Source organism: Heptranchias perlo, chromosome 25 (genome assembly GCF_035084215.1).
Source record: "Heptranchias perlo isolate sHepPer1 chromosome 25, sHepPer1.hap1, whole genome shotgun sequence".
Classification (NCBI taxonomy): domain Eukaryota; kingdom Metazoa; phylum Chordata; class Chondrichthyes; order Hexanchiformes; family Hexanchidae; genus Heptranchias; species Heptranchias perlo.
The window spans coordinates 44016046-44037305 of NC_090349.1; the positions used below are offsets into that span (position 1 = coordinate 44016046).

The window sequence follows — 21260 nt, forward strand, 5'->3', positions numbered from 1 at the left end:
GCCCCCTTCCGGCTCGGGGTTAAAATCATGCCCCATGTTTCTGCCACTGTTCTCCGTCTCTCAGAAACCTGAAAGAGATTGAAGATCAGCACTGGCTGACAGGTGTGAAAGGTCAGCAGTGAATTAAGTTTTTTTTGCCAGTCTCAGAAGCAAAGCTGCCCTGGAAAGCCCACAATGTACGAGCCTTAGGCGTTGAAACATCTGGCGGAGAAAGTCTAAAGCAACCAGCCCACCGGAACTGTACGTACAGTCGCCCGGCAACAACTTGCATTTATATAGCGCCTTTCACAACCTCAGGACGTCCCAAAGCGCTTCACAGCCGATGAATTACTTTTGAAGTGTAGTCACTGTTATGTAGGGAAACATAACAGCCAATTTGCACGCAGCAAGGTCCCACAAACAGCAGTGAGATAATTAACCAAATAATCTATTTTTTAGCGATGTTGGTTGGGGGATAAAGATTGGCCAGGACATTGGGGAGAACTCCCTCTGCTGTTCTTCAAAATAGTGCCATGGGATCTTTCATGTCCACCTGAGAGGGCAGACGGAGCCTCGGTTTAATGTCTCATTGGAAAGACGGCATCTCCGACAGTGCAGCACTCCCTCAGTACTGGCACTGGGACTGGTACTGACTCAGAGGCGAAAGTGCCACCACTGAGCCGTGGCAAATATTAGGACGGAGGGTAACTTTACCAGGCTGTTCACTGCAATTTTGCTCTGACAAAGGGTGGTTAAGGACCAAATGGCCTCCATCTGTGCTGTAAATTTCTTTGGTGTCCCCAATATTTTTCCAAGTAACCTTCCTTTCCCCAGCACTCAAAAATGCTTAGAGCAAATGGTTTAACTCATTACTTTTTTGGTCTGTAGTCAGGTATCGATCTGTCGAGTGAGATCCTGTCACTGAGCTGAGCGTTGTAGCCATAGTCTTCATATTTTGTATCAAACTCATGACTGTCATCTCTCAGAGTGGCAGCAATTCCTCCTTGACCCAATCCTCCAGGTCCTTCCATCAGTCCGATCGGTTTAGCGAGACCTAAACAAGACATAAAAGACAGGTCAGCCAACGCGCAAAAACAGAACATTCCGGAAGTGGACGGAGGATCAGTCAGAGAAAGACAGGCCAAAGCCCAGGATTCCAGTGATTTGGGCGAGGATCTTCTCTGGAGGTGAAATGGTTGGGAGCACCTTCATACGACTGACTGAAACACAAAAAGGGGAGATCAAGAGGCTGGTTACTGAGCCAGCTTTCTGCAAACCTTCATAAGCTCAATTCTCCAAAGGCCAGTTGAGCTTTATCACGTGATGCAACATCTAAAAAACAAGGGCCACAGGCGCACGTAATTCAGACACATCAGCCTGTGTATTTTTGACTGAAATAAGCCTCTGTAAAATGTTGTAAACGTCATTTAAATGTGGCACCTTAAACCTCAAACAAATTCAGCGACTAATCTCCCTTTTCCCCAGTCACAGCCCTCCATCTCCAGCAGCAGATTAATGCATCTTAACTTGACCTGAATGTAACCACCATTACGCTACCAGTCTGGGTAATCTAGAGGTACTGAACACTCGAGAAATAATGAATAAACCAGTGCATGAATCGTAGCATGGTTGGCCTCGATTAGACACGAACAAAAACAGTTCCAAAATAATACGAAAGTCCAAGCGTTTGTGTGCATGTTACGTGTGCATGCGCCAAACACTAAACGTCACTACTGTGTGTACTTTTTTGAATGTACTTCTTATTCATCACTCATCAGTACAGGTCCACTACTGAGAAACTGAAATGGTATTAAGCAGTGTCTTTTACATTACAGCAGTTGTGGGCTTCATTAAATACTTGTGACCCTTCCACTTTTGGCACATATCCAGTCCCGCTACATGCAGTACATGTCCCAGTTTCACATTGGTCTACTTGTATACAATGTGCACCATATAGAACTTCATATGGCATGAGTGCTGTGCAAGAGGCTTGCACTGTTTGAAGGGGAGATACTTTGCACGTACGCTGTTCCTATCAGATGGTAAACGCTCAGCTCAGCACGAGTTTCCTGCTGTCGAGTATTCTCCCCTCTGCTGTATTAATTCTTTAGTTTCTGGGGTACAACGTATGGACGCCAGGTACTAGAGACAAGCATGATTCACACCAACTGTTACAATCCATCTCCTCTGCAATGTGTTCGACACTTGAAGTACACGGAGAAAGAACTAGCACAGGTGTCAGACCTAGCATAGATACATAGAAAATAGGAGCAAGAGTAGGCCATTCGGCCCGTCGGGCCTGCTCCGCCATTCAAAATGATCATGGCTGATCGTCTAACTCAGTACCCTGTTCCTGCTTTTTCCCCCATATCCCTTGATCCCTTTAGCATTAAGAAATATATCTATCTCTTTCTTGAATACATCTAATGACTTAGCCTCCGCTGCCTTCTGTGGTAGAGAATTCCACAGGTTCACCACCCTCTGAGTGAAGAAATTTCTCCTCATCTCAGTTCTAAATGGAATACCCCGTATCCTGAGACTGTGACCCCTGGTTCTGGACTCCCCAGCCATCGGGAACATCCTCCCTGCATCTAGTCTGTCTAGTCCTGTTAGAATTTTCTATAGCACTCTTGCCTTTGAGTCAGAAGGTTGTGGGTTCATAGAATCATACAGCACAGAAGGAGGCTATTCGGCCCATCGTGCCTGTGCCAGCTCTTTGAAAGAACTGTCCATTTAATCCTACTTCCTCACTCTTTTCCAATAGCCCTGCAAATTTTTGCTTTTCTAGTGTTTATCCAATTCCCTTTTGAAAGTTCCTATTGAATCTTCCACCACCTTTTCATAACAACTTGCTGCTTAAAAAAAAATTCTCTTCTTCTCCCCACTCCAGAGACGGCTGACACTCCAGTGCGGTACTGAGGGAGCGCTGCACCGTCAGAGGGGCTGTCTTTTGGATGAGACGTTAAAAGGAGGCCCCGTCTGCCCTCTCAGGTGGACATTAAAGATCCCATGTGACATAGGAATGTAAGAACAGGAGTAGGCCATTCAAGCCTGTTCTGCCATTCAATGAGATCATGGCTGATCTGTGACCCAGGTCCTTTTACGCACCGTAGCCCCATATCCCTCAATACCTTTGGTTAACAAAAATCTATCAATCTCAGATTTAAAATTAACAATTGAGCTAGCATCAACTGCCATTTGCGGACTTCACCCGCCGTTCAGTGAAAGCTGTTCAGAAAGCCTCCATCAGACGGGCAGCTGGCTGGTGGGATGCTAATGAGGACCGACCTCCCACAGTGACTCCCAGGTGGGAAAAAAAAAGTTCGACTGTTCCCCCCCCACCATCCCGACTGATGATGTGGGAGCGGAGTCCATGTTAATCAGAAGCGGAACTGACAGGCTGAATGGCCTTTTCGCTCTCTCTGTACTTTATATTATAAAAGTTATATAAAAAGCAGAAGAAATCCTTACATTGCTGCCATGTTTCCCTACATTACCGCAGAGACTACACTTCAAAAGTACTTCATTGGCAATGAAACGCTTTGGGTCAGTCAGAGGTCGTGAAAGGCGCTATATAAATGCAAGTCTTTCTTTCTCCTTTGCTTCAAATGCCCTGCAGACCAAACACTGAGTGTCACTGCTCATTAATGTTACTCCACCGTCGACATTAGTGTTGGGTTTAGTGAATTCTAGAAGAATTAACCAACAAAAATATCAGCTTGAGAGATTAAAAAATGGATATAACTAAAGCAGCAGTTAGAAATCAGTGAGAGAGCAATTAAAGACATTAAGGGAAGGCGGTTACAGTTAATTTCATATTAATGATGTATTCATTCAACAAGGAGAGTTCTTTTACAGCAATTTAAAGGAAAATACCTTCCCCACCGCTAATCTAGCTCCTTTGATGCCTTGCCATCGATAGTCATCACTTGAGACTGCGGGCAGGCAACTCAGTTCTCAAGGAACTGTTAAAAAAGGGCGAATTCAGGACTGTGGTCAGAAAGCTGTTCTTCAGGCAGAGTGTGGAATGAGGGCTGGGTAGGGATTGAGGCAAAAAAAAAAATCTGGGAGTCATTCAAAAGGCAGTTAGACGCTGCGATGGGAGAGGAACTCTAGGTTTCCATGGAAGGATGGCTGGATGGGCAGAATGGGCTCCCTCAGCAGTCTCGATCCTTAGTGGATCTCAAGCTGACAGCTACTGCCCTGTTTATATTGCTTCAGGGGTCCGATGATCCTGGAATAATCCGGTTTGACTCCTGGACCACGTCAGCCGGCTGGTATAATCTTGCAACACTGACCAATGCTAAGGGTGAGCAGTAGGGTTTGCCAACTCTGGTTGAATCTATTCCTGGAGGTTTCATCACATGACCACCTGCCTCCAACTGCCCCGCCCCCCACTCTCCCGCCATTGGACGCCCGACACGTCCATCTTGCACGAATCGGAGAGTGAACAGATTCTTCATTACCTGATTGGATGATTCTTGACTTTTCTCCCCATCTCCAATATTTTCACAACTAATAAACACAAGTGTTTGAAAGAAAATGGAAAAAAAAAATCACACAATTGTTTTTTTTTAAGGCCTCTATGATTTTTCTCCCGGGTGTTTTTGCTCGCAGTAGTGTCCTGGAGATTAACCTTCAATTCCTGGAGACTCCAGACCAATCCTGGAGGGTTGGCAACCCCTAGTGACCGGGTCATTGGATGTCGCGATACTGTCGCGTGTAACGACATCACTCTGGGAAAGGTCAAAGGCACATGGCCATAGTGACGCACCTGACAGATGCTCATTGGAGATTGTGGGGTAGAGCCCGAGCCTCAGTTCCCAGTTAATCCCTTCACTATCAACTGTACGTGGCATAATCTGGTCCATGTGAATGGAGACTAAGAGGGACTTGGAGGGAGAAGGAGTGAGTAGAAACATCCACGGCTATTTTCTTCCTTGCTGCAGAGAAGCAGCAGGACTTCAACCAGAGTTTGGAGTCTCAGCACACTAGGGTTGCCAACCCTCCAGGATCACCCCACAATCTCCAGGAACGAAAGACTAATCTCCGGGACACTGCTGCGAGTTATTCGGGAGAAAGATCACTGGGGCATTTAAAAAAAAATTGTTAGTTATAAACATATCGGAGATGTGGTGGGGGGGGAGGGGCTCTTTGACTGGATGGGGCGGTTCGAGGCGGGAGGGTCATGTGGCTAAACCTCCAGGAATACGTCCAACCAGAGTTGGCAACCCTCCTGCACCACGTGAGAAACCACAGGCACGGAACTTGCTTCTTGCCGCTGCCTGAGCAGCTCCCTGGGGTTACAATGCTACAACAACTTGCATTTATATAGCGCCTTTAATGTAGTAAAATGTCCCAAGGCGCTTCACAAGAGCGATTATCAAACAAAATTTGACACCGAGCCACATAACGAGATATTAAGACAGGTTTGGTCAAGGGGGTAGTTTTTAAGGAGTGTCATAAAGGAGGAGAGAGAGGCGGAGAGGTTTAGGGAGGAAATTCCAGAGCTTAGGGCCTAGGCAGCTGAAGGCACGGCCGCCAATGGTGGAGTGATTAAAATTGGGGATGCGCAAGAGGCCAGAATTGGAGGAACGCAGAGATCTCGGAGGGTTGTAGGGCTGGAGCAGGTTACAGAGATAGGGAGGGTCGAGGCCATGGAGGGATTTGAAAACAAGGATGAGAATTTTAGAATCGAGGCATTCCTGGACCGGGAACCAATGTAGATCAGCGAGCACAGGAATGACAGGTGAACGGGACTTGGTGCGAGTTAGGATACAGACAGCAGAGTTTTGGATGAGCTCAAACTAACAGAGGGTGCAAGGTGGAGGCCAGCCAGGAGAACACTGGAATAGTCGAACCTAGAGGTAACAAAGGCAGGGAAGGAGACGGGTGATGTTACAGAGGTGGAAGTAGGCAGCCTTGGTGATGGAGCGGATATGGGATCGGAAACTCATCTCAGGGTGATGTAGGACGCCAAGATTGCCAACGCTCTGGTTCAGCCTCAGGCAGTGGCCAGGGAGAGGGATAGAGTCAATGGCCATGGAACGGAGTTTGTGGAGGGGACCGAAGACAATGGCTTCAGTCTTCCCAATATTTAGGGGGAGCAAATTTCTGCTCATCCAGTACTGGATGTCAGAAAAGCAGCGTGACAAATGAGAAACAGTGGAGGGGTCGAGGGAGGTGGTGGTGAGGTAGAGCTGGGTGTCGTCAGCGTACATGTGGAACTTGATGTGTTTTCGGATGATGTCGCCGAGGGGCAGCATGTAGATGAAAAATAGGAGGAGGGGGGCAAGGATAGATCGTTGGGGGACTTCAGAGGTAACGGAGCAGGAAGCAGGAAGAGAAGCCATAGCAGGTGATTCTCTGGCTACGACTGGATAGATAAGAATGGAACCAGGCGAAGGAAGTCCCACCCAGCTGGACGGCGGAGGAGAGGCGTTGGAGCAGGATGGTGGGGTCAATTGTGTCGAAGGCTGCGGACAGGTGGAGAAGGATGAGGAGGGATAGTTTACCACGGTCACAGTCACGTACGATGTCATTTGTGACTTTGATAAGGGCCGTTTCAGTACTGCGGCAGGGGCAGAAACCTGATTGGAGGGGTTCAAACATGGAGTTGCGGGAAAGATGGGCACGGATTTGGGAAGCTCATTGGAGAAATAAGGCAGACACACATCAACCAAATGCAGCGGATCACTTGAGTGCAACATTGAACTATGGGTGACGAGTGGACAAGGGGATGAGTGATCCATAAGACAACTAAATGTAAAACCGACAAATAAATGATAAACTCAAGAATAAAACATACACAAATATAATTCAGTTCATAGAATCACAGAATAAATAGCACAGAAGGAGGCCATTCAGCCCATCGTGCCTGTGCCGGCTTTTTGAAAGAGCTATCCAATTAGTCCCACTCCCCCCTGCTTTTTCCCCATAGCCCTGCAAATTTTTCCTTTTCAAGTATTTATCCAATTCCCTTTTGAAAGTTATTATTGAATCTGCTTCCACCGCCCTTTCAGGCAGCGCATTCCAGATCAGAACAACTCGCTGCGTAAAAATAATTCTCCTCACCTCCTCCTTGGTTCTTTTGCCAATTACCTTAAATCTGTGTCCTCTGGTTACCGGACCCTCCTGCCGCTGGAAACAGTTTCTCCTTATTTACTCTATCAAAGACCCCCTCATGATTTTGAACACCTCTATTAAATCTCCCCTTAATCTTCTCTGCTCTAAGGAGAACAAGCCCAGCTTCTCCAGTGTCTCCACGTCCCACCGTGAGAGGCATTCGAGTTCCTCACAGTCGGACCAGGCTTGAATGTTATCTGGCAGCCCTCAGCTAAAGTGCGGACGCTCTCCCCATTGGTGTGATTCGCGACAAACATTACCTTAAAAGCAGCAATCGTGTTGCAAACTTATTCAACCATCTGTAACGAGACGCTTATCTGTCACGCGTCCAGACGGGTGGCTGGCAAGAGACGATATTGGTGCTCACCCTCTCTGGCAGTTTACATCAATGCCGGATTTCTGCCATCTATAAAAGTGGTCATTGCGGGGAGAAAAACCCAACGGCTGTGAATCAGTTAAGAGCTCCAAATGATGTCACACACCACAGGAGGTTAAATTACAGGCTTTAATTTGTACCATGGTTTCTGTAATTTTATATAATTATATCCTATCTCTGCGAGATAGAGTGTTGAGAAAGCTTAACCCGTTACATTATAAGGCTGCACTGCTTAGGAGAGCAGCTGGTGTCAGACGCAATGCGTTGCACAATCTAGTTAAAGTGTCACACAGCGCCTGACTAATTGGCATCTTTGTTTTACAAGGTCACAATTCAGAACAAATGCTTTATAACGACTTGCAATTCGATCACGTTGTGGGGGAGGAGGAAAAGCGTTCCAGACAAATCCCAGAAACGACTGTGAAAGTGGGTGCATTACTGTTTGGGGGAGGGGGGTGGGGTGCTGAATTCTGCTCCCCGGGCACCGACTGTGCGAGTGTAAGTCGGGCGGAGAGGGAGCAGAGTCACAGTCAATGCCCCTGACTTGCACCGCCCCAGGCTTTTTTCCGACGGGCGTGCACTGGGTGGGGGGATGGTGCAGGAGGCTTGCACTGCTCCGTTGCACAAGCCTCATTATAAAATTCACTTGGGGCGTGTCTTCGCTCTCCTGGGAATTCTAATGAGTTGCACCTGGTGCCAGGCCTTCAAAAGTTCATAGAATCACATAATCTTGCAGCACAGAAGGAGGCCATTTGGCCCATTTGCCTGCCCTTTGAAAGAGCTATCCAATTAGTCCCATTCCCCCTGCTCTTTCCCCAAAGCCCTGCTAATTTTTTTCCTTTTCAAGTATTTGTCCAATTCCCTTTTGAAAGTTATTGTTGAATCTGCTTCCACCGCCCTTTCAGGCAGCATATTCCAGATCAGAACAACTCGCTGCGTAAAATAAATTTCTCCTCATCTCCCCTCTGGTTCTTTTGCCAATTACCTTAAATCTGTGTCCTCTGGTTACCGACCCTCCTGCCACTGGAAACAGTTTCTCCCTATTTACTCTTACCAAAGCCCTTCATAATTTTGAACACCTCTATTAAATCTCCTCTTAACCTTCTCTGCTCCAAGGAGAACAATCCCAGCCTCTCTAGTCTTTCCACGTAACTAAAGTCCCTCATCCCTGATACCATTCTGGTAAATCTCCTCTGCACCCTCTCCAAGGCCTTGACATCCTTCCTAAAGTGTGGTGCCCAGAATTGGACACAATACTCCAGCTGATGCCTAACCAGTGATTTATAAAGGTTTGGCATAACTTCCTTGCTTTTGTATTCTATGCCTCTGTTTATAAAGTCATATGCTTTTTTAACAGCCTTATCAACCTGTCCTGCCACCTTCAAAGATTTGTGCACATATACCCCCAGGTTTCTCTGTTCCTGCACCCCCTCTAAAATTGTACCATTTAGTTTATATCGCCTCTCCTCATTCTTCCTACGAAATGCATCACTTCACACTTCTATGCATTAAATTTCATCTGTCATGTAACTGCAAAGCAAAGCAAATCCTACAGGTACACAACTGGAAGTGGCTTTAAAACTGTCCCAGCTGATCTTTTGATGCGATTAGATCTCATTTATTTTTGTTGCCTTTTTCAGTACCTTGGCATTGATCCATTGCTTGTTTCAATGTACTGGATGCTTAGTCATTCCCTTTTACTTGATTTCAACTTTACTGCTGGCATCTGTTACTCAAGCTATTACGCCCAAAACAGTCTGTCCTGCTTTCCCACTGGACATTAGCAGACTCCGGCCTCCCCCCAGCACAAAACACACACACAAGGTGCCCAGTTTCAAACTTTTGCTTCAAACGGGGAGTGCAGACCTTAAGAATCTGCATCAGCGTATTTCTGTTCCTGACCAAGAAATCACAGGTACAGAAGTAATTAAGAACATAAGAAATAGGAGCAGGATAGGCCATACGGCCCCTCGAGCCTGCTCCGCCGTTCAATAAAATCATGGCTGATCTTCTACCTCAACTCCACTTTCCCGCCCTATCCCCATATCCCTTGATTCCCTTAGTGTCCAAAAACCTATCGATCTCAATCTTGAATATACTCAACGACTGAGCATCCAAAGTCCTCTGGGGTAGAGAATTCCAAAGATTCACAACCCTCTGAGTGAAGAAATCTTTCCTCATCTTGGTCCTAAATGGTAGACCTCTTATCTTGAGACTATGGCCCGTAGTTCTAGACTCTCCAGCCAGGGGAAACAGCCTCTCAGCATCTACCCTGTCAAGCCCTCTAAGAATTTTATACGTTTCAATGAGATCACCTCCATTCTTCTAAACTCCAGAGAATAGGCACATTCTACTCAATCTCTCCTCAGAGATCAACCCTCTCATCCCAGGAATCAATCTAGTGATCCTTCATTGCACCCCCTCTAAAGCAAGTATATCCTTCCTTAGGCAAGGAGACCAAAACTGTACACAGTACTCCATGTGTGGTCTCACCAGAGCCCTGTATAATTGCAACAAGACCTCCTTACTCTGATATCCAACCCCCTTACAATAAAGGCTAACATACCATTTGCCTTCCTAATTGCATGTTAACTTTCTGTGATTTGTGTACAAGGATACCCAAATCCCTCTGAATACCAACGTTTCTTAGTCTCTCACCATTTAAAAAATATTCTGCTTTTCTATTCCTACCAAAATGGATAATTTCACATTTCCCCACATTATACTTCATCCGCCAGCTTCTTGCCCACTCACTTAACCTGTCTATATCCCTTTGCAGCCTCTTTACGTCCTCGTCACAGCTTACTTTCCCACTTAGCTTTGTATCATCAGCAAACTTGGATACATTACACTCGGTCCCTTCATCTAAGTCATTGATATAGATTGTAAATAGCTGAGGCCCAAGCACTGATCCTTGTGGCACCCCACGAGTTACAACCTGCCAACCTGAAAATGACCTGTTTATCCCTACTCTCTGTTTTCTGTCCATTAACCAATCCTCTATCCGTGCTAATATATAATCCCCATCCCATGAGCCCTAATCCTATGTAACAACCTCTTGTGTGGCACTTTATCGAATGCCTTTTGAAAATCCAAACATACTACATCCACTGGTTCCCCCTTATCTACCTGCTAGTTACACCCTCAAAAAACTCTATTAGATTTGTCAAACTCAATTTCTCTTTTATAAAACTGTGTTGATTGCCTAATCATAATATGATTTTCTAAGTGCCCTGTTACTACGTCCTTAATAATAGATTCTAGCGTTTTCCCAACTACTGACGTCAGGCTAACTGGCCTATTTTCCCTGTTTTCTCTCTCCCTGCGTTCTTGAATAGCGGGGTTACATTTTCTACCTTCCAATCTATGGGAACCGTTCTAGAATGTAGGGAATTCTGGAAGATCAAAACCAATGCCTCCATTGTCTCTGCAGCCACCTCTTTTCAGACCCTAGGATGTAGGCCATCAGGTCCAGGGGATTTGTCGGGTTTTAGTCCCATTAATTTCTCCAGTACTTTTTCTTTACTGATCTTAATTATTTTAATTTCCTCACTCTCGATGGACCCTTGGTTCCCCACTAGTACAGTAGTGTAGCGGTTATATTACTGGACTAATAATCCTGAGGCCTGGCCATTATCTGGTCACGTATCCCACTGCTCTCTGTGGATCCTTGCAGTGAGCAAATTGGTGGACATGGTTCCCTATATTACAACTGTGACTACACTTTGAAGGCACTTCATTGACTGTGAAACGCTTTGGGAGGTCCTGAGGTTGTGAAAGGCGCTATATAAATGCAAGTTCTTTCTTCTGTCTGGGCATTAATTTCCCTGGTTTGGAGATGGTGTCCATGCCAGGTAATCTAGCACCGTGTGTGCGTCAAGGAAGTTTGGAGCAAGCCCATATCTGAATGTACGTAGGACCCTGATGCAATTTTTGAAGTATCATTGGGCAGAGGAGGAGCAGTGCCCGCTGCACCCATTGGTACTAGGCACCGAGCGACCTAACCAGCGGTCCTTAAAGGGACCCCACTGGCTGTGCCACAACTGGGTGAGTTTCTGTTTCTTTACAGTTGTTTTGTGGGTTCTTGGAGGAGCATTAATGCTCCCGCCCCGGCCCCACAAAAAAACCTTACGACCCATCCGTGTACCAACCCCCCGCCCCCCCGGCCCTTAACATTGAAATACCGGCTTGGCTCAGCAGAGGAGTCACCGGATCTCTCACCATCCCTGAAGGCTGAGCTGCCCGTCACCGCTGGTTTCACTGCACGCTGCTCACCAGCTTTATATAAAAAAAAACAAAGGACTTGCATTTATATAACGCCGTTCACTACCTCAGGACATCCCAAAACGCTTTACAGCCAATGAGATACTTTTGCAGTGTGGTCACCGTTGTAATGTAGGAAACGCGACAGCAAGATCCCACAAACATTAACGTGATAATGATCAGATAAACTGTTTTAGTGATGTTGATTAAGGGATAAATATTGGCCAGGACACTGCGGAGTACGCCCCTGCTCTACTTCGAATGGTGGCCGTGGGATCTTTTACGTCCACCTGACAGGGCAGACGGGGCCTCGGTTTACCGTCTCATCCAAAAGACGGCATCTCCAACAATGCAGCACTCCCTTTGTCTGTGGAATTTGCTGCCCCAGGAAGCTGTGGAAGCTACATCATTAAATAAATTTAAAACAGAAATAGACAGTTTCCTAGAAGTAAAGGGAATTAGGGGTTATGGGGAGGGGGGCAGGAAATTGGACATGAATTTAGATTTGAGGTTAGGATCAGATCAGCCATGATCTTATTGAATGGCGGAGCAGGCTCGAAGGGCCGATTGGCCTACTCCTGCTCCTATTTCTTATGTTCTTATGTTCAGCACTGCACTGGGAGTGTCAGCCTAGATTTTGTGCTCAAGTCTCTGGAGTGAGACTATGAACCCACGACCTTCTGACTCAGAGGCGAGAGTGCTGCCCACTGAGCCATGACTAACATTATGCGGATGAGGCCCAGCTATTGGGCAAGTGGGGGAATCACACCGCCCTCCGTCTGCCTCAAATCGACCCCACACCATTTTACATCATGTGTGACAAATGACGACATGAAGATTTGGCTTCGCTAATTATTTGTTTTATACAAATACTATCATATGACACAGCCTTAGATAAGTACAAGGATGAAAGGCAGAAAACACAAAATCGGCAACTACACTTGGCTAGGGATTTATTTGCACTCATATCACTGATCGTGTGACGGTGTTAATGAACCATTGGTCTCGTGCCAGCCCCTGAAGTGCAGATATTAGAATTTCCATAAGTTCAGCTTTCCGTATATTGATTGTCAGATACGCTGAATATCACTTAGCTTCGGATAGAAAATGCCGCAAAAAAAGTATGCAACCAGTTGTTAGAAATGGGTTTGCCACATGGATCTGCTGTAGGTGAGTAATTTGGGACATGACATGTAACAAGTGTTCCTCTTTCGGGAGGAACAGGTGACTTTGGACCTCTGGTTCCCAAAGCTCTCCCCCACTGGGGGTTTTCCTCACCTCATGTCTGGGTGTGTTGGAGACTCACTGATAGAGATTGATCGCTATGATTAGTCAACAACTCCATTATCGTTGTATCATGTGGCTACCGGGATGGGAGAAGGTGAACTAGATGGTCTTTTTTCGTCTGGCAATTCCTATGGTTAGATCAGTGGACCCTTCTAGTCTTTTATTCAGTTCAGGCTGTTAACCTGGGAGCTGATTTTTGAGTTGCCAATAAACAGGAGCCAAAGAAGGAAGCCTCTCAGTTCTGGTGGGTACAGCTGGACTGGCAACTCGGAGTTTGTAAGTTCAAATCCCCACCGCGGCGAGTTCAAATCCCCACCGCGGCGAGTTCCGGGAGTGATTTCACCAGGGGGTGAAATTGGTCTTTTGCCGGTGGTGCGAATCGGCCGCCAGTTTGACACCCTGCCCGATTTCCTTTTCCATTGAGGTCAAGGGCAGGGAGTAATACCATCAAAGGCCAATTTCACCCACAATAAATCTGGTAATTTGTGGGATAGCTGAAAACAAAATGACCTTGGAAGCTGCCAGATTGGAGTTAAAAACCCAACTGGTTCATCAACGTCCTACAGGGAAGAGAATCTACCAACCCTACTCAATCTGGCCTCCATGGAACTCCACTTCCACACTACACAGTTGGCTCTTAACGCCCTCTGAAGTGAGCTAGCAAACCAGTCAGTCGTGCAAGAATGGCCTCCATCTCAGGGCAACTAGGGATGGGCAATAAGTGTAAGTTACCAACGACACTCATCGCGAGAGCAAGAAATAGAACTGCTGAGCAAGTTTGTAATAGATGACCCAACCAAGAAATGGCAAATTCTCAATCCCTCTCACAGGCTCTTACATTACTTGCTTAAACACCAGCCAAACAGTAGTAATCGCTGTGCTTCTCCGAATCATACAAAATAATTATTTTTCTTTCATCACACAGGGCCTCCAACAGGAGGCCTTCAGGCTGAATCTGGCCTACCGACCGTCTTTAAAATGGATCCACTCCCCAATATTTCAAATGCATGATACAACACCTTTCCTTCTTTTATCAGTCTTATGTTGGGGTTGCTGCATTAAAAAGAAAATTAACTTAGTCCCATTTGCACAATGCTGTGAGGTGAGGTCATTCTTAATGAACCATCACGCAGGCCAGGATATACCACTCACCAACTAAGCTGCTTTAATTATTTTGGTGAGCTGAAAAATAAAGCAATTAGTCAGCTCTCAAGTGACACCTGTGTGTTTGTCTCCTTGGGGAGTCATCCACATATTTGCAGTCACTTCCTCCCTAACTCACTAATTATTCCTTCAACAAGACCAAAGATGTATTTTATTCCTGAATAAGAGGGCAGTTCTCTGGTGGAATTGGCCATTTTGGTGAATTCAGTACAGTCCGAGTCACAAAGCACGGAAGTAATATTTTCCCAGCGTTGATCGTGTTTAATGTCACGTGTATCAAGTGAATAGAAGCTTTGCTCGTACTGGGTTTGAGTGGAACAACAACAACAATAACAACAGCGACCTGCTTTTATACAGCACCATTGACATGCCTCATAGGAGGGTAATCAGACAAAAATTGACACCGAGCCAAAGACAGAGATGTTAGAAAGGGTGACGAGAAGCTTGGTCAAAGAGGTGGGTTTTAAGGAGGGTCTTAAAGGAGGAGAGGGAGGTGGAGAGATTTAGCAAGGGAATTCAAGAGCATGGGGCCCAGGCTGCTGAAGGTATGGCCGCCAATGATGGAGCAGCAGCAACACCTCATCTGTTCCATTAGTGCTACCCTTTGGTCCCTGAAGGTTAGAGTAGTTGAATAGATGTAGGAAGCAATGGGAACCATTTTTAGGAGACTTAGGATACAGTTACAGTGTCACTGCAAAGCCATTTCATTTCACAATGATGCAGAAGTGACTGTATAAGTTCTGGACTCCTCTCTAACTCTAGAACGCAGATTTGCAAGATCCCTTTAGGAAGGCTGTTCAACGTTGCCTGGGCTTAACACTGCGTGGAGTGTAACTCCGGGGCAGTGTACAACTGACCTTGAAAAGTGATCTGGGAATCCACCTGCCACCCTTGGGCACTCTGTAACCTGAAACCGAGTCTCTTTGTTTTGAGAAAACGGATTCACCCACCAACCGCATTGTCAGAACGTTAAAACATTTACTGGTGGGCCTCTGTGTAAGAATGTGGACAAGCACCTGGAGAGCTCTCTGCTGGCAGCACGAATGCTGTTTGAAGCCAGGGAACGTAGCTTGGGTTTTTGCTAGATGTGAATCGTACTCTGCACCTACTAGTCTCAAGATCAGTTACACAGTATACCGGCAGGTCCCAGCCCATAGTTCAGCATAACCACTTTGTTAAAACCTTACAGGTTGGCAAGAGTTTGGCATTCCAGAACTGGAGACACTGTTAAGAGATCTCTGAAGGGCTCCAGAGTAAAGAGAGTGTCACCAACATTCCAGTGAATGAACACCTTAACTTACACACGCCTATCGGGCCTTGTGAGTTATGGGTCCTTCGCGATCACTCAAGAACCGTCATATCTCCCCGCCGCTGGTCAGACTGGCTCCATTTATGGTGAAAATGTGACTTCAATGCGATTATTTCCAACACATTTATCTGTCCATTTATGGCATATCGTGACAAAACAAATGTATAGCCTCGCCCTGTCTTGTCAGATGGAGTAGCTTGACTCCACTTGACAACGCTTATTTTGTCCAGAATGAATTGGCAGAATTCTATTATTGTTGTATTAATCGATTTACCAATAGTTGCAGGTACTGTGTGGGACTCTGGTGACAGAACGGTCCTTTTAGGTGTTATCGCAATACAAGGTCATCACACTTCTTCAACGTTCCCAGTATTTTGTCAGGATGCGTGCTCACTCCTCCCGAGCATTTCTTCAGGATCTGTGCCCTATTCCCATCCAGCATTTCATCAGAGTGCGGGCCTGTTCCTTGCCAATGTTTCAGCGGAGAGTGTCGATTCTGAAAGTTGCACATCACGTCCAAAAGACCCTGGTTGCAGAACCCTACATGTAGCAGCGATCGACACAATCTGTCGCAGTCCTTGACACAATCTGTAGGTTGTATCCTGGCCGGCCTCCCACCTTGCAGCCTCCGTAAACTTGAGCTCATCCAAATCTCTGCTGCCCGTATCCTAACTCGCACCAAGTCCCGTTCACCCATCACCCACTGCGCTCACTGACCTACATTGGCTCCTGGCCTGGCAACGACTCGATTTTAAAATTCTCATCCTTGTGTTCAAATCCCTCCATGGCCTCGCCCCCTCCCTATCTCTGTAACCTCCTTCAGCCCTACAACCCTCCGAGATCTCTGCGCTCCTCCAATTCTGGCCTCTTGCGCATCCCCGATTTCCATCGCCCCACCATTGGCGGCTGTGCCTTCAGCTGCCTAGGCCCTAATGTCTGGAATTCCATCCTTAAACCCCTCCGCCTCTCAGCCTCTCTCTCCTCCTTTGAGACGCTCCTTAAAACCTATCTCTTTGACCAAGCTTTTGGTCACTGGACCTGATAACTCCTTACATGGCCTGGTGTCAAATTTTGTTTGATAATGCTCCTGTGAAGGGACGTTTTACTGTGTTAAAACGCATAGAGCCGGCATGGACTCAATGGGCCGAATGGCCTCCTTCTGTGCTGTAACCTTTCTATGATTCTAAAGGTGCAATATAAATGGAAGTTGTAGTAGTGATTGATGCAATCTGTAGCAGTGCTTAAACTTATCTTTGGAATATTATACCAAGGTATATAAATATTTATTTTCTCTGCATTTGAATCCAATATTCCCTGCTAATATGCTACTTTATAATATTAATCACTTTAAGGTTCACTATACCACTGTGACACATTTAGCATTTAGTCCACAGCAAATGATAGACTACAGTCAGAAGCCGTTTGAGCAATAATTTATTTGCTGTGCAAAGTCAAATGCAACAAATATAAATGGAGAGAAAGTCTGTTTAACTGGACTGATGTATAAGAAGGACATAAGAAAGACAAGGACCAAAGTAATAGATTGGAAAAAAAGCCAATGTTGAGGGAATCAAGAATGGAACTAGGGCAGGTAAACTGGAAAAAAAATTGACAGACAAAGAAATAGAACAGTAGTGGGTAATATTCAAAATGGTGATCAGTAGAGTTCAGGAGAAATATATTTCTTTAAAAAGCAAGAACTAGCCAGAAATGAAAACACCATGGACGAATAAAGAGATAAGGGTAAAATTGAAACTAAAGAAAAAGGCATAATCTAAGTACACAGACAATAAAAGAGAGGATGACAAAAGGGAATATGAAAAGGTTCGGAAAGAAGTCAAAAAAACAATTAGGAACGCAAAGAGGGACTATGGGATTAAATTATCATCAAGGAATATAAAAAGAAACAGTAAAGAATTCTACAAACACATAAATAACAAAAGAAAAGTCAGAATAGGGATAGGGCCGCTAAGGGATGTACAAGATAAACTCACAGGTAACGACAGCGAAATGGCAGAAATATTGAATAGTTACTTTGCCTCTGTATTTACCAGGGAGACTAAACAGGTGGGCAGGACATTAGACGAAGAGATCAAAAAAGATACTAAAATATTTAAGATAGAGAGGGGGGAGATAATTGATAAACTGATCACACTTAGGGAGGATAACCACCTCCCCTTGACATTCAACGGCATTACCATCGCCGAATCCCCCACCTTCAACATCCTGGGGGTCACCATTGACCAGAAACTTAACTGGACCAGCCATATAAATACTGTGGCTACAAGAGCAGGTCAGAGGCTGGGTATTCTGCGGCGAGTGACTCACCTCCTGACTCCCCAAAGCCTTTCCACCATCTACAAGGTACAAGTCAGGAGTGTGATGGAATACTCTCCACTTGCTTGGATGAGTGCAGCTCCAACAACACTCAAGAAGCTCGACACCATCCAAGATAAAGCAGCCCGCTTGATTGGCACCCCATCCACCACCCGAAACATTCACTCCCTTCACCACCGGCGCACTGTGGCTGCAGGGTGTACCATCCACAGGATGCACTGCAGCAACTCGCCAAGGCTTCTTCGACAGCACCTCCCAAACCCGCGACCTCTACCATCTAGAAGGACAAGAGCAGCAGGCACATGGGAACAACACCACCTGCACGTTCCCCTCCAAGTCACACACCATCCCGTCTTGGAAATATATCGCCGTTCCTTCATCGTCGCTGGGTCAAAATCCTGGAACTCCCTTCCTAACAGCACTGTGGGAGAACCGTCACCACACGGACTGCAGCGGTTCAAGAAGGCGGCTCACCACCACCTTCTCGAGGGCAATTAGGGATGGGCAATAAATGCCGGCCTCGCCAGCGACGCCCACATCCCGTGAACTAATAAAAAAAAATAAGACCCCTGGTCCAGATGGATTGCATCCACTTTTACTCGCTGCTCACTGCCCTTACACGCTCCTTCATTGATTCAGCATAGTTTTTCCTTACACCTCTTGTGAAGGACCTTGAGACTTTTACTATGTTAAATATATTAATGCAAGTTGTCAATGCATTAAATGTGGAGACAGGAATTGAGCACAAGTGTGTTAAGGATTTGTAACAAATCTGTAAATATACAATCAATATGATTAAATAACCCATATTTAGGGACAGGAATAGGCCACTCAGCCACTAGAGCCTGTTCTGCATCAGTCCTGATTACTGCTCACACTCCAACCGTTGACTTACTGTTCTATTTCAAATCTTTATTTTCCAGCAGTCTCTGTTTTTTGTTTTTATTTCAGATTGTTCGGCCTCAGCTGGAATATTGTGTCCAATTCTGGGCACCGCACTTTAGGAAGGATGTCAAGGCGCAAAGGAGATTTACTAGAATGGTACCAGGGATGAGGGACTTCAGTTATGTGGAGAGACTGGAGAAGCTGGGATTGTTCTCCTTAGAGCAGAGAAGGTTAAGGGGAGATTTAATTAAGTTGTTCAAAATTATGAGGAGTATTGATAAATAAGGAGAAACTGTTTTCACTGGCGGGACGGTCGGTAACCAGAGGACACAGATTTAAGATAACTGGCAAAAGAACCAGAGAGGAGACGAGGAGAATTTTTTTTTTGCAGCGAGTTATGATGATCTGGAATGCACGGCCTGAAAGGAAGCCGATTGAATAATAACTTTCAACAGGGAATTGGATAAATACTCGAAAAGGAAACATTTGCAGGGCTATGGGGAGAGAGCAGGGGGAGTGGGACTAATTGGATAGCTCTTTCAAAGAGCCGGCACAGGCACGATGGGCCGAATGGCCTCCTTCCGTGCTGTATGATTCTGTGATTTCCAGCATTTCTTTTTTCTTTTTCTTTTGATCTCCAGTAGATGAAGGATGTTGCCATGTGGGTGACACAACACAAAACCTTCTAGTCAGTGATACCTCTGCTGATACTTGGCTCGCTCTGACACAGCCCCTCTCTTAACAGAGATGTAAACCAAACTGGATGGGTTTTAGTCCCGTTTTGTTCAGTTCAGAGCGCTAGCTTGAAACAGCTCTCGCTGTTGTGTTCGGAAACAGAATATCACATGGATAGTTAGTGGCCAGCAACAGATCTCACAGTGAGTGTCATGCCTGACAGCTTTTGATCGAATCAAATGTATCGGAGTTGGAGCATGTTGATGATCTGGTACTCCCGAAGGCGCTCGCTGAATGCACTAATACATGAACTTTAATAGTTACACGTTTTATTCAGCGCAGACTATCAGCACTAGTTTGATCCCTGACCTGATCTCCATTAAAGTTACCTATTAATATGGCCATCATCAGCTCAAAAAGGGTCCGATCGATGGACAGACAAATGGATAGAGAAGCAGATCTTTGCGGATAGAAGCACATGATTGGAAAGATTGGCTGGATAATGAGAACACAGGCAGAATCCATCAAATAAACATCACTGCAGAATAATCCCCAGGAAGTGGTAGAAAAAGCTGTCGTGCTTAAAAATCAATATCACTTCCTAGCTCAGATATCCAATGCCCAACTACCTATCTGAGATAGCAGCATCTGCACTGTAATGCAGCACTGCTGTAAAAAGCACCAAGTTAAAGCTTTATTTTTTGCAAGGACCAGTTCCACGAGAGGCAAAGATATGTGAAGATAATATTTTTGCCTTAAAATATGTTTATATTCTTTTCTATTCTGAATATATATGGAATTGCAAAACGATTGCAGCTGCCAAACTCAGGCTTCTCTTCATACAATCACAGAACCTTACAGCACAGATAGAGACCGTTCGGCCCATCGTGCCTGTGCCGGCTCTTTGAAAGAGCTATCCAATTAGTTCCACTCCCCCTGCCCTTTCCCCATAGCCCTGTAAATTATTCTCCTTCAAGTATATATCCAATTCTCTTTTGAAAGTTACTATTGACTAGTAATCTTCTTTAATCTTAACAAATCTCTCCAGCTTTTTATTATAATAATGAAAATAAATGCTAGTCGATGTCATTAATTGAACGTTTTGTGTGCAGAAGGCATCTAGGGGCCATTCAGTGGTACTGCAACAACATCATCATCAAACCACTCCATAAATATATCTAGTTTATAAAAAATATACTTGTGTGTTTACCCACAGGCCAGCAGCGCACAGATTTCTAATAGCCTTGAGTTGTGATTGTTTAAAAAAAGAACAAATCTAATTTTATTGCTAGTGCAGGGTAGTCACATGACGACAACAACAACTTGCATTTAAACAGTGCCTTTAACGTAGTAAAACGTCCCGAGACGCTTCACAGGAGCGGCTTTCAAACAAAATTTGACACCGAGCCACATGAGGAGGTATTAGGGCAGGTGACCAGAAGCTTGGTCACAGAGGTAGGTTTTATGGAACTTCTTGAAGGAGGAGAGAGAGAGGCGGAGAGGTTGAGGGAGGGAATTCCACATGACTGCTGTTGCCCCTCTGCCATGCGCAATGCACTGAATCTCGGGAAGGGCCAGGCACTCTCAGCCGTGTGCAAGAGACCACCTCCCTCCCTCTTCCCTTTTAATTAAATGCATTGAAGACATTCCAACAGCAGGGTTGTCATGGTTGCCATTTGCCAAGCTAAATTACGCATAATTAAAATGTTCCTCCCCCCACTCTTTGCCATTCATGCCTTAGACCGAGGGGGAGGGGGGAGAGTGAGGGCTACTCTAACATTTTGGTAAATGGGCTTCCAGTCAAAATAATTGAGCCTGGAGTGTGTCTAGTGGGAGAAACGGTGCAGGCAAAGGTGGTGG

At 45.6% G+C, this 21260-nt stretch overlaps 1 protein-coding gene across 3 annotated transcripts in view; it reads right to left on the reverse strand.

Annotated features, from left to right (window-relative positions):
• galnt9 (polypeptide N-acetylgalactosaminyltransferase 9) overlaps nucleotides 1-21260 on the reverse strand; it is a 211863-nt gene that overhangs the window by 176268 nt on the left and 14335 nt on the right. For all 3 annotated transcript variants that reach the window (XM_068006169.1, XM_068006168.1, XM_068006170.1), the window contains exon 2: nucleotides 853-1033. In XM_068006169.1, coding sequence (XP_067862270.1) covers nucleotides 853-1033 — 181 coding nt within the window. The remainder of the gene's footprint in view (nucleotides 1-852; nucleotides 1034-21260) is intronic.